This window comes from Elephas maximus, chromosome 25, assembly GCF_024166365.1.
Source record: "Elephas maximus indicus isolate mEleMax1 chromosome 25, mEleMax1 primary haplotype, whole genome shotgun sequence".
NCBI classification, from domain to species: domain Eukaryota; kingdom Metazoa; phylum Chordata; class Mammalia; order Proboscidea; family Elephantidae; genus Elephas; species Elephas maximus.
The window spans coordinates 11,074,593-11,088,116 of NC_064843.1; the positions used below are offsets into that span (position 1 = coordinate 11,074,593).

Below are 13,524 nucleotides of genomic sequence, written 5' to 3' on the forward strand. Positions count from 1 at the left end.
ACACTTTTGTGATGTAGGATATTCTGTGCCCTAACCTACCATTAGTAGGTTCTGCTCCGTGTTTCTAGTGTGGTGACTGACGTGGGAGTTTTTATCCCAGCCCCAGGCACTTTATGGGCATCTCTCCATTGTTGCTCTTAGTCAGGAGAGTAGCAGTGGACAGTTTGACATCTCAGGTGATACAAATCCTTTTTAAGACGAGTCCATCCTTCCTGATCCTTCCCCCATGAGAAGGTACCGAGTTCCCGCTCGGTGTCAGGCCCACATGCAGCATTCCCTTCTCGGAGGCTTTCCCAGTAGCTAACAAGTAGCCCACTCGTAGGCAGTTTGCACCTTTATTTCCTAATGCCTGCCCACTGGTGGATGTGTTGGTCAGCAGTGGATCTCGCACCTGGGGGTGTGTCTTCAGAAGATGGGGCTCCTGCTCCCCTTGAGTAACTGCATAGTAGAGGGGTTGGCCGAGCCTCCATGTGGGGCTTTCAGGGCACAGAACACCCCCGGGGAGTGAAGGGGGCTGACGGGAAGCTCCTCTCGCTGCCCGCTGGCACTAGGAGACGCAAGGCGGGTCAGGTGGCTGGGTGGGGGAGGAGGCCCGGAGGTGCGAGGATGTGGGTCCTATGTTTTTCCCAGTCTGTTACGCAGTGCTCAAGGTTTGCCTCCACCGATTCCACCTAGTTCAAGGAAGCCTGTGCAGAGAGAGCCAGATGTGCCGCTGGAAGGGACGTTCTTGGAAACCAGCCATTCCCCGCATGTCAGTCGCTCCCCTAATGGCCCAACAGAAGACCCAACGGAAGGCTGTGCCGTGGCTGTAGACAGGTTGCCCAGGCTTTCCCCCGGGCCCAGTGCCTTCTCCAAGCTCCCTGATTTGAGCGATCGCCCTGCCAACAGCCACCCTGGACCAGGTTCTTCAGCCTGCCCAGGCAGTCCCGAGGATGTATTCAGCAACTTGCTGTACTGGCAGACCCCTCTCCCTGACATAAGCAAGGACTTGGAGCTGCTTCTGGGCAAGGCTGGGCAGCAGGAAGACATCTGCTGTGGCTCCAAGACGGTGCCTAGCAGCTGTGTGCCCAGTAGTGAGATTCAGAAAGTCCTTGATAGCTTGCAGGAGGACATGATGAACGACCCAGACATCCAAGGTAAACGTCGCCTTTGTGACTAAAGAGCAGGTGGGTTGGTCTGTGCTGTGTACAGCCTGCCGCCACTCTCACTTGCCCAGGTGTGCATGTGGGTTAGCACTTACGTGTGAGCCATGTAGCTATTTATTTTTATTTTTTTTGTTGTCTCAAGAGGAGACACCTGTTCAGTCTTACCACACCTGGGACAGAGAGGTCTCTGTGCAGGGACCTGCACAAGGAGCTTGTCTCCTTGTCTGCCATCGTGCCCATGGGCAGAAGTGGGGAGTCCCTGGCATCTCTGCTGCAGTGGATGTGTCACTAGCTCTTTGCACACCATTCATTGCTCCGCATGTTATCAGGCCCTTTGTAGTTACCAGCAGCCAAGGATGCAGCTTGTTCTGGACCCTGTTAACTCAGCCCTCAGGCAAACTTTAAGGCTTTGGTCTTGGTACAGAAGGAAAATTACAACTTCTTCTTTGGGGTGTTTTTCATTTTCTGACTAGTGCCCCCACCGAGTGTCTCATCTGGGGACAGACCTTGCAATCCATATCCACTGTCACGGCTCTTCTTGTTCCCTGAGTGGTGCTATATTTGTATTCTTCCTTGAGCCTGAGAGATGGGGAAAACAACACGCACCGCTGTTGCTGGGCAGAGTCTTGTCAGGCTTTTGGGAAGGAGATGTGGAAATCCAGTTCACCCTCTGATTAGTCTTTGTCCTTAAATTTATAAAGGATATTAGGTACATGTTTGCTGAAGGGGCGAGCTCACGTAACATGCCACTTATAAGAGCTACAGACAAAGATCTGATTTTGGAAAACACGTCTCTAAAATGCACGGACCCCCAAGGCCATCGCAGGCTCAGTGCTGGGGGCTGAGACCACTGACCCAAACCCAGCACTGACCCAGGGGTGTACAACTACCCAGAGGGGTGGGTAGGGCTGTGACAGTGTGGCTGTGACACGCCCTGGAGGCTCAGGGGAGCAAGCTGGTGGTCCCTGGGAGCAGAGGGGATGGATGTCTGGGGAGGACCTCACAGAGGGGGTGACATTTGACATGGTTTAGGGGGTGACTGGTAACCCGCTGGCTAGAGAAGGAGGGGGGTGGTGAGCTTCAGAGGTTCTGTCTGTTCCCTGAGGTAATTGCCAGTCAGATCTGGTGTGTATGCGCACACATAATTTTTTTTTTGTAAGAAAGGGTCTGCAGCTTTCATCAGAGCTCAGAGAGATCTGTGACCCAGAAGATTCAGAAATAAATGACTTGGAGGGTATTTGCGAGCCGGTTGTGGCTGGAACCATCGCTTGGGCCATGGGGAGGGTGTGCTGCCAGTGGGGGGCCAGCTAGAAGCTGTGAACGTCATCATGAGTCGTGGGGCCTACTGCATGTAACTGGTAGAAAGCAGGATGCAGGGAGCATGGTGTATGTGTGTGTACGTGCGCACGTGTGTGCGAGCGTGCATGGGAGGTGGGAGGCGTGGAAACATCTGGTTTATTTTTACAGAAAGGGGTGTGAAATATGTGACCTTGACTCTTTAGGAGGATCATCAGTCAGGATACTGTGCATGGGAAGAAAGAATAGTCCTCGGGGCTTGGTGAGCGAGACCTTTACTATCTGTGCAGAAGTGGATTTACACTACAGGAGTGTGCGTGTGTGTGTGTTCACAGGCATGTGCGCGTACACGTGCGTGTGTGTGGCTGGTGGAGAAGGTAGCCATCCTGCTTTATAAATGGGGGAGCAGGGCGCCCCTCCTCCAGTCATGAACTGCCCAGATGACCTGGTGGTTCAGGAACATCACGTCTTTCTGTGAAAGGTGACAGAAGGAGCGTGGTTTTCCTAATTGAGGCTTCTAGAGTTGAGGTTTGATGCTCTGTGCGAGGTGTCTGGCTGAGACAGTTAACGCTAATAGCCGGAAGTACCCCACCTTGCCGAGGGCTTGTTCAGAGGCTCCAGAGCACGATCTCTGCCTTCTCTAGGCCGGGTGCAGACGTGCGGAGTGTGTGTCTGTGTGGCTCACCTGCATCATGTGGCTTCATGCACACTGCGCTGTTTTGAAGAAAGACGTCTCTGAAGTGAGTCCCCAAACCAAATAAAGTTATTAAAATTCTGGAAACTTCCCTCCCTCCAGCTCAAGTTCAGGTCTTATCAGCCGCTCTGAGAGCCGCCCAGCTTGACTCCGAGAATGCGTCAGAGAGCCAACCGACAGGAGATCTAAATGAAGTGCCCGCAGCAGACCCCCCCTCTGCCTCTGGAAATCAGATCGCGCTGTCTGCCTCCTCCTCCCCGGACACGCTTGCCGCGGCCAGGATATTACAAAGCACAGTGAGTGTCTGCCTGGTGCCTCAGCCACCGAGGATGTGACAGAAATCACAAAGCTGCACTTGCTTTTATTAACATATCCTGGCAGAGATGATAAATGGCAAATTTAATTTTATTCTTAAGGTCATGTTTTGGATAACTAGACAACCAATCAATCAGGTGATTGATAACCCTGAGTCTCTTCCACAGAAAGAAGAGTGGGGAGACCAAAAAGTGCCTTCCCTCTTCTCCAAAGATGGCGAGAATGGGCTCTTTGGGCGGATTGACCATATAAATGCTCTGTTTCACTGCTGGCAGACGTTTACGTCTCTTAATAGTGGAGAGTGAATGCATGTAGTTCGTAGAAGTTAAGGCTGACAGAGGCTTTGCAATGGATCACCTCATTTCATGGAGCTCTTTAACACATGGCTGCTCCAGTAGTGATACCACACGTTTCTTCTCAGAGACAAGGGTTTGAAACCCAGCAATGACTACCAACCAGCTCGCCATCTCTCCCTCTGCAGCGTGGAGCTGGGCCCTATGAGACCTGGGCCCTGTGAGATCAGGGCCCTGTGAGACCTCAGCCCTGTGAGCCCTGGGCCCTGTGAGACCTGAGCCTTGTGAGACCTGGGCCCTGTGAGACCTGGGCCCTATGTGACTGAGGCCCTGGCAGTGGGTGAGGAGGGAGCCTTGTTTTCTTACTTGGAGTTTCTCCAGAAGCTTTCTCGTGCCTTCATGGTTGGATGCTTCTGTGCCTTCCTGATTCCTACCAAGCATCTGCTTGGCCACTCTGAGCTGAGGCCTTTCATGACGGGGCGGTGGAGGGGGGGATGGGAGAGGGTCAGGGTTAAGAAGAAAACAAAACAAAAAAACCCACTGCTATCGAGTTGATTCTAACTCCTAGTGACTCCATGTGACAGAGTAGAACTGCCCCATAGGGTTTCCAAGGCTGTCATCTTTATCTAAAACATGACCTTAAGAATAAAATTAAATTTGCCACATCTTTCTCCTGCAGAGTGGCTGGTGGGTTTGAACTGCCAACCTTTTGGTTAGCACCCCAGTGCTTAACCGCCACGTCACCAAGGCTCCTTGGGTTAAGAAGAGGAAGTTAAAGTTCGAGTGGCAGCCGTGATCTGAAAGCTCTCAGTTCCTTGGTTCCTCACCTCACCACGTGCTGTGAGGGTTAATGCCTACCAACTCATGGGTCTCCAGGGCCAGAACCTCAGCTGTTTATCCGTGTACAAACTTTAATTTATTATAGTGATTGGACTGACTCATCACCTTCCTTGCCCCCTAGGCTTGCTCCAATAAAGCAAAGCAACACAAATATTTAAAAAGCCCAAATGTAAAATATTTAAGAGTTCTTTAAGATTGACTAGTAAAAAATGCAGCGATGTCCTGTTTTGCTTCTTTATTTTGGAAAAAAATGGCAAGAATACTCAAGTTGTCCTCGTGAGCTGGAATGGGAGTGTCCCACATATGAGGTAGAAAGGTGTGGGTGCATTTACCTCAGTGAGGGATGTGCTAAATATGTGGGCCTCTTTATCATAAACGGACGTGAAACTGAAGAGTAGGTTCCATGGAGCCGCTCTTTTGAGTTCCGTGTCATAAAAGGACATGTTCAGTTGAGCCTTGGTGTCATGGTGCAGGAAGTCTGGGCTCCTGAGCTGGCCTGTTTGCCGCCAGGGCTCTGGTGGTGTCAGTCAGGATGCTCCCAGTTGTGAAAGAAGGGACAGGAAGCAAAAAAAACTTACAGAGGCTTAAACACTGAGGAAAGTGTCCCCTCACGTGGAAGACAGGAAGAAGGAAGAGGTTGGCAGGCCTAGGGCTGGTCAGCTCCATGTTGACACCATCACCCCCCCCCTCCCCGCCCCGGCCAGCCCAGGCCACCTCTGGTATGTTGATTTTGTCCTGACTATTTCCTGTGGGCATGAAAATGCCCAGTGGAAGGAGAGGGACCATTTCTTCCCATTTGCCCCTTTGAAGAACAAGGAAAACCTTGGCCAGAAACACTTCACACCCTGTCTCAGGCCCCTTCCCAGTCTTCCCCCCACCCCTCATCACTGGCCTCATGTGGTTATGGGGTCAGCATGGCAGGCTGGGTAGAGAACATGCCCCTGTGGGCAGGGTGAGTCACTGCCTGGAGTCGGGATTCAGTCAGAGACAGGAGACGCAGCGTCAGGGTAGTGCCGCCATGGTGGGGATTTACTGGGGAGATGAACTCAATACCTTTTGGGGTTGCCTTGACTTGTGGCTTAAAAACCAAATACCGGTTGCCGTCGAGTCTATTCTGACTCATAGCGACCCTGTAGGACGGAGGAGAACTGCCCCATAGAGTTTGCAGGGAGCGCCTGGTGGATTCGAACTGCCGACCTTTTGGTTAGCAGCTGTAGCACTTAATTGCTATGCCACCAGGGGTTCCTGTAGTGGCTTACTTATGCCTTAGTTTAGCTCCTGGAATGAGCATTATACCTAACAGTTGCACTGAAGACTTGGAAATAAAATTAATTCCTAAAATGGATAACAACGGATTCCAGCGGCACAGTTTATTAGCATATGTGAATTACTGTTAAGTTGGAGGAATTGAGGTCTGAGGTCCTCAGACCAACATCTTGGCATTCTATCACGTGCTCTGTTAAACAGCACGTTTCACTGAAATCCTTGGTAACGGAAGGGTCTGGTGGCATGCCTCCGGGCAGACGAGGCGTCTATCGGTATATTAATCGACTTTCCTGGGTCACGTACTGAGCTGATTTGTCGGAACCTGTTAAGCTGGTAGACAGTATGACATTTCAAGTGCAAGTAGGAAATCCATGTCATGGCTGAAGGAGAAGGTCAGGTCCTTGCCAGTTAATGTTAATCAACGATCAGAGACCAATATGTTACCATTGAATGTTCCCGCTCATTTTAATTGTTAACCTAATGCAAAGAAAGGTTTATCAGCAAGTATTAGTAGTGTTTGTATATATGAAAGTCGACCACAGTTTTTCAAATGAATACTTTTTCACCAGTCACATCTTCTCCCTCACATTAAATGGGCTTCTCCCCCTGCGTCCCCTCTCCCTGGCCCAGCGCAGCTGCCAACTCTGGTTCCCGGGAAGGGCTGGAGCTGCTTGCCTCGCCATTTCTGCAAGCCCCATCCTTCCTTCTGGAGTTGGTTGTCTGTGCCTTACACATGTGGCTGTTACTTGAGGGCAGTAGTTAACCCTCAGAAAACAGTATACTACAAAACAGTACATGCCGACTGAAGTGGACGATACTCAGCAATTGTGCCTTTGTGGTTTTGTAAGGGCCTTAAGCAGTCTTGAAATTAAAACATACAATGTCTGTTTTCCTTGGCATTTACAATGACTGGTTATACAGCATCATATATAGCTGTGCAAATGGGTTTTTTAGCATCTGGGAAGATACCATTGACTTCTTCCAGGGAAGCTCTGGTCTAGGTTGTCAATGCCAGAAGTTGTTGCTGGCACTGAAAGAGGGCTCATTGAAGGGGGAGCAGCTGGGCAGCGTCCACTTTTGGAGTAAGTTGGTAACATGCCAGATTAACTCTGCAGGGTCCAGACAAAGATCACGATGGGACCAGCGACCCTCTGCAGGCTGAGCAGAGGCACAACCCAACCCCACATGAAGAGAATAAATCTAAACTACAGGTTTGTGAAAATATCATGTATGTTTGTTGAAAGAAAAGCAGCTCAAAACATTGCATCTCTTGAAAGTTACATTTAAGAATGGCCATTGGAACCAAAGTACTTTCCTTCCATCATTAATTACATCTCTTAGTTTATAATCTCTGCTGCTAATATTACCTCTCAACTTGAAAAAAAAAAAGTTCTAAAATATGTGTTTAAAGTCTTCTGAACAATCTAGAATGATATTCTAGTAAACCAAATAGGAGAAAAAAATTGGTGTCTATACATGAATATTTAGCATCTGTTCACCCAAGTTATTTACCCTTTTCTTCTCCAAAAAGTTTTTGACAGCTTCTTTTGTTAACATCGGACCTTGCTCTGTCTTGTGGATTGGTTTCTTGAACCACATACATCCTCTTGGATGCTTTGTAATTGCTGTATCCCATTGCCCTCATGGAGGTAAACATCAGTGGGATGATGTTTTATGAAGGAGGCGTCCCATCATTGGGAAAAAGCAGTGATGACTCAGTTTAGGGTCTTGGGCCTTCTGGGGACAGTTACAAGAAAAGTGAAGACTATCTCCATCCTCAAGAGCCGTGTGCACTAGTGTGACTAAACATTGCTCTTTAGACTTTCCTAAAAGATACCAAACACTGATTCTAAAAAGGCGAGTGGCGGGCACTGCTTCAACTTCATCCCAAGTTTATACCCCACCTGCATCCCTGACCCCACGGCCGTAAGCAGCTCACCACTTTAGGGGAAAGTGGCTTTAGGAAGGCCTTGTAGCCGACACGTTTCTGCTTGGTTGTTTTCCCCTTGAACCTTCGTGCTCCCCTGTTCTTTGGCCTTCTCTCCCACCAGCACGGTGGTTTTCCTGTCTCTCCCATCGCCCAGGACATCATCCCTCAGCCCCTCCTTGACCAGTATGTGTCCATGACTGACCCAGCTCGTGCCCAGACCGTGGACACCGACATAGCCAAGCATTGTGCCTACAGCCTCCCAGGGGTGGCACTTGCCCTGGGCCGGCAGAACTGGCATTGCCTGAAAGACACCTATGAAACGCTGGCTTCTGACGTGCAGGTAAAGTGGCTTGCACAGCGGTGCACCCAGAAGTAGGGTGGGTCCCCCGCTGGGAAGGAAAGGGCAGCGGGCACAGGGTCACTGCCCCCTGCTTTATGTGGGTACAAACTGGGTATTGACTGGTCTCGGATGAAATCAAGCCTCACGTGGCCAACACCTGCCAGTATTAGTTGGGCTCTAGAAATGCCATTTAAGATCTCAATAAACACAGACCTCAGCTTGGTCTCTGTGATTGTCTGTCTGTCTGCCGCATGCTGACAGTGGAAGGTGCGTCGGACCCTGGCCTTCTCCATTCATGAGCTGGCTGTGATTCTCGGGGACCAGTTAACGGCAGCCGACTTGGTGCCCATCTTCAACGGATTCTTAAAGGACCTGGATGAAGTGCGCATCGGGGTCCTTAAACACCTGTACGATTTCCTAAAGGTAGGAAGAGGGTGAGAAGCAAAACAGAAACCTCTTGTCTTCCCACATTCTTAAAACCCTGGATATGTAAGGTGTGAATGAAAAAAAAAAAATACAGCGTCTCGGTTTCTTCATGAAAACATACCATCCCAAATCTTAAACTCTTACCCTTCCCCCAGTGAAGGCTGAGTATTTTTATGTCTTTCCTCCTAATCTTCCTGTCTTTGAGAGTTTCAGTTCTAGGGAGGATGCCAGTTACATAACCTCGCGTGCTCTGTGAAAAAGGAGAAACCGAGGCTGGGGTAATGACGTGATGTGCCCAGAGGGCACCCGGGGACAAGCCCCAGCCAAATCCAATCTCAGTTCCTCATGAAGGGCTTTTTCTGCAAGACACTGCTGGTTCTCTTCTTGCTGCCTTTTTTTCCCCCCTCCTTCTAAAGGAATAATGAGTTTGAAAATAAGAGTTTAAAAATGACCTAGAGAAACTAATGAGTTGCATCCACACTAGCCAGAGCTGCCCTTGAAGGACTCGGGTGTGTGGCTGCACTGGTCCAGGCTTTGTCCCCAATGCAGAGGGTGATAGCCACGCCGACGATCTGGGAAGCAGCCTCTGCCCGTGACACAGCAGGATTTCTGAGCATACACATGCTTGTTTGATTTAGGCAGGAAATTATGAAAGAAAGGGTCCTAGGGGTATTTAGGAATTCAAACGCACATGCTTGTGCTAGCCAGGGGAAAAGGGCGGAAGTATTCATTTAACGCTGTGTTGATTCACAGCCACGCCGCCGGTGACAGACGACGAGGTCCTAGGAAATGCAGAGTTCCTGCCAGTGACCAGTGTCTCATCAGAAATGCAGTGACAGTGGGCAGTTGCGGGGTCTTGAGGGAGTACACGTGCTCATTTACATACACCTGTTTTTCAAACAGTTGCTTCACGCAGACAAGAGGAGAGAATATCTTTATCAGCTTCAAGAATTTGTAGTGACTGATAACAACAGGAATTGGAGGTTTCGATATGAACTAGCAGAGTAAGTAAAGCCTGTTTGGGGAGAGGAGAAGGCAAATGAGACCGAATAATAATTTTCCTACCTAATAATTGATTTCTAAACTAGGAGTAATGGTGTTCTTTTGGTAAAAGAGACTATGCCTTTATTTAGGGATAAACTGAATTCCACACTCATGTAACAAATACCATGGTCTCCGGGGAGACACTGATTTCCAGACGAAGACAGGGCTCGAGACACTTTTGAATCAGAGTGTTCTGCTGCTCTGGAAGGCAATTTATTTGAACCAAATACAAGATGAATCACCTGCTCTTCAATATTTTCCTATTAATCAGAGCAGTTTTTTGCCAGAGCTTTCTTGAACATTCTGAGTGCAGTCCTCTCTGAAGGGTACAGTGTGGTCTACGCACTTCAGCTCCTAAAGAAAATCACGCTGTCGTCAGTGGTATGAAAAGATCTAACCCAGCTCAGACAATTATGAAATAAAAATGTCCCCAAAGGTGGCTCGTATCTGTACATCATTGTGTCTGTAAAGGAGTTATTTAACTCCTGTTGTGCCAGCAAAAAGGAAATGACAAAGGTTTCACCGCTTCTAAAAGAATGAAAAACATCACTGAACTAATAATTCTCCTCCCTGATATGTACAGGGTGCTTTCTGGGAGGCTGCGTGGCCGTGTGTGCGGCGGTGGTGGTTTGGGTTTTGGTTCTCACCGTGTGGGGGTTCATTTCTGTCTCCTTTTCGTGTGCATCTTTGTTCTCTCTCAGATGGTCATCTCCCCCGCAGAAATTCGTCAGGCTTTTGCAGCTATTCAGGATGTGATTTGGCCGATGCCAGGGGCAAACTAAAAGATCTTTTCTTTGCAGTGATCTTTAATCATTATGCTTAATCTGAGAGATTGAGGTTTTCAGTCATTGTGCCCTGTTCCCAGCTCAGTGTTCTAGAAGAACAGAGAAAAACAGGCCCGAGAGTTCCATGAAAGCTTTGCGACCTCTGGTGGCCACTTGCGGGACCGCGGGCGAGTCGCCTGGTGCTTGGCGAGGCCAGGAAGGGTGCCCATCCCGGCATTATCTCGGAGGGCGCCCTATCTCCCATCTCTGCCTGGTTATTGAAACCAAAGCTGCTGATATGAATTCCGTGTCCCCATGCCCACAATATTGGTATCATTTTTCTGAGAACAGTGCTTTTTGATATGAGAGTATTCACCGGCACTCCTGGCTTCTGGTTCTAACTTCCTCCCGATAGCTTTTTCATTTCCTTTAGTTGCCTGTGTGGAAATAATGCCATTTATTTTTCTCCCCTTCTCCCCCAGCCCCATTTAGCAAACAGCAAAAGCTGCGGAGGTAGGTGGCCTCGCCCAGCTAGCTTATGAATTTTTCTTTGTATTTTTGGAAGGCTGCAGGTCTCTGGGTGAACTTGCCAGGTTTCAGAAGACCCTAGTGCAGGGCTCTGAGCAGACAAGCCGAAGCAAAAAATTTAATTTGCAGTTTCAGGAACTCCAAGAGGGTGTGAAAGAAATCTCATCTGAGTTTTCCCTGATCAGCCAATCTTTGGGAGCCTCGGCCTCCTGGCTATTTTTATGTTATCTGATTCTAAACAGTTTTATGTGCTTTCAAGATGATAACCTAACATTGAAATATTAAGTCCATCTACATAAATTTCTCAGCCTCTGTTTTTTGAAGTTTAATTCATTTCCTTTTTATTTTTATTTTTTGGTGAGGGAGAGTTAAAAATTTCTTTTCTCCCATACTTCCTGGCATGTACTTTCCACGGAGCTTTCTGCTCTTGTATTTTTCCATTGCCAGCCTCACCGGGCCCCAGTGCCAGCCACCCCCAGCCTGGTGGTTTTTATCTGTAAGACGAAATGAGAATAATGAGAAATAAATAAGGTGTTTTTTGTTGTTGTTTTTGCCAAAAGAATGATTTCTGATTTCCATTTCAGACAGCTGATACTGATTTTGGAACTCTATAACCCCCAGGATGTTTATGATTACCTAACGCATATTGCTTTAAAGCTGTGTGCAGATAAAGTTTCTGAAGTTCGGTGGATCTCCTTCAGACTAGTAAGGCATCAAGGCTTTTTTCTCTTTGTGGTTTTTGGAAATAGAAATGCTTATGTATCTTCCATTTTCATTCCTTTATTTTTTCTGGGCTTAATTCGGCAGCTTTACCTATGAAACCAGCTTTTAAATTTCGAAACGAAGAACTTTATTGTAGCTGTATCAGTTTGAAAAACAGCTTTTTGTTAAGTTGTATGCTTCATTGATGGAAATTATAGATCAATCACTTTGAATGGGAAACCCTTGAAATACTGGCTTTTTTTTTTTTTTTTTTAATATGGGTTGGGTTTGCTGTTGAGCATGTTTTTGTAGAGAAGTATTTAGTGAGCAAAGACTCCAGCACAGAGAACCCAATTCTGTTTTATGTGAGCTTACCCCAACTGAATACAGAGAAAAACATCCCTTTTGAAAACATTGATTTGCCAAGGGACTCTGATGTTATTAAACTTGTATAAAAATGACATGTTCTGGAAGTTGATGATTATTCTGCAAGGGGACGTGCTCTAAAATTTGGAACCTTAATATTAGTCATGTATTTTTCCAGTGTCAATTCCTTTGTAAATTTCACTTTTATGAAGGGGTCTGTGCGTGCAAGTGTGTGCCTGTGTGTGTAGCCATATACAAAGCATCTTTTTTCTCTGTGTTCTAATGATTACCATGACAGAAATGTGTGTCCCTCATCCTTATAAATCCATTTTAAAGGAGGAAGGGTGCATGACAATGTCTGGTTTCCACGTGGAGTGGTATTTGTAATGCAAGTAGAGGGCAGTGTTTCACATCTGCTCTTCTGATCTTTTCACAGGCCGTGGCGATTCTGCACAAATTCTACTCCCACAGCCAAAGTGCCTTGGGGTTAAATTTCATCAATGAACTCATCGTAAGGTTCCGGCACTGCCCTAAGTGGGTTGGAAGGCAAGCTTTCGCTTTCATCTGTCAGGTTAGCATGGCCCCTGGGTGTACATCTGCCATGTGCTGATGTCACGTTCACCAGAGAGAGAATCCCAGCCCTTGGGCACTAGCCGGAAACTGGGGATCAGTGGGCCCACCCTCCTTATCTTACTGGAGAGTGTGACCCACCCAGTGAGCTGAAGGGACTTGCCCAAGGTTACCCAGCTGGCACAGTCATCCATTCCATAGCAGCGATTGAGCGCCTACTGTGTGCAGACGGGCTCTGGATGGTAGAGACTGAGAGTGGACAAGGCCCTGGTCTTCTAGCACCTTCTGTCTGGTCAGGGGATGACCAGTCCAGGGCTGTGTCTCCCACTGCCCCTCACTTTAGTCAGCTGCCTTGGAGGGAGGGGGTGGGCGTGAAGGACAGAGCAATAACTTCAGGCAGCGATGACTTAACGTCTGTAAACGTGTGGAATGGCGGGTTTCTAGCCAGTAGTAATAGTTGTGCTAAAGGGAATGAGGAGTTGGTGTAGCCTGCCCAGCAGCCTCCACTCCGTCTGCGGATGAAGGCAGCAGCGGTGGCTGCCACTTCTTGAATGCCTCCTTAGTGCCTGGGATCTCATCGCACATGGCACCCTCGACACTAAGAGCCACCATGTGTCGAGCATGGCACAGCCATTCACCTTTGGACCAGCTTTTGTCACAGGAAGCATTTGAAGCCCAGAGAGGCTGAGTAAAGTGCTCTAGCTCACACAGGAGGTGTAAAGCCATTATTCTTTTTTTCTGCTAAAGTGTTAACTTTTGAAGTTTTAACTTTTGATCCCGCTCACATTCTCAAGCATGTATGAAAGTAGAGGGAACACTAAATGAGTCTTTGTGGAGCCATTTCCCAGCTTTGCCGGTTGTACGGTGCTGTGGAGGCGGACGTACCTCGCCCCAGGCCCCAAAGCCTTCTTCCTCTCCCACCTAACCACCCCTACAAAGGACTCACCACCGCCCCCTGTTGGGCTCGAGAGGCACCACAGGGATCATTTGACTCGCCAACCCCAG

General features: G+C 48.3%; 1 protein-coding gene across 6 annotated transcripts in view; it reads left to right on the plus strand.

The window, feature by feature from the left end:
* The window catches only part of LOC126067813 (serine/threonine-protein phosphatase 4 regulatory subunit 1-like), a 107,190-nt gene that overhangs the window by 88,966 nt on the left and 4,700 nt on the right, over positions 1-13,524 (plus strand). For 4 of the 6 annotated variants that reach the window (XM_049870061.1, XM_049870064.1, XM_049870066.1 and 1 more), the window contains 8 exons: positions 631-1,136; positions 3,238-3,431; positions 6,965-7,060; positions 7,901-8,119; positions 8,381-8,542; positions 9,449-9,549; positions 11,466-11,586; positions 12,386-12,520. In XM_049870061.1, coding sequence (XP_049726018.1) covers positions 631-1,136; positions 3,238-3,431; positions 6,965-7,060; positions 7,901-8,119; positions 8,381-8,542; positions 9,449-9,549; positions 11,466-11,586; positions 12,386-12,520 — 1,534 coding nt within the window. The remainder of the gene's footprint in view (positions 1-630; positions 1,137-3,237; positions 3,432-6,964; positions 7,061-7,900; positions 8,120-8,380; positions 8,543-9,448; positions 9,550-11,465; positions 11,587-12,385; positions 12,521-13,524) is intronic. The other 2 variants (XM_049870062.1, XM_049870063.1) reach the window with 2 other exon arrangements.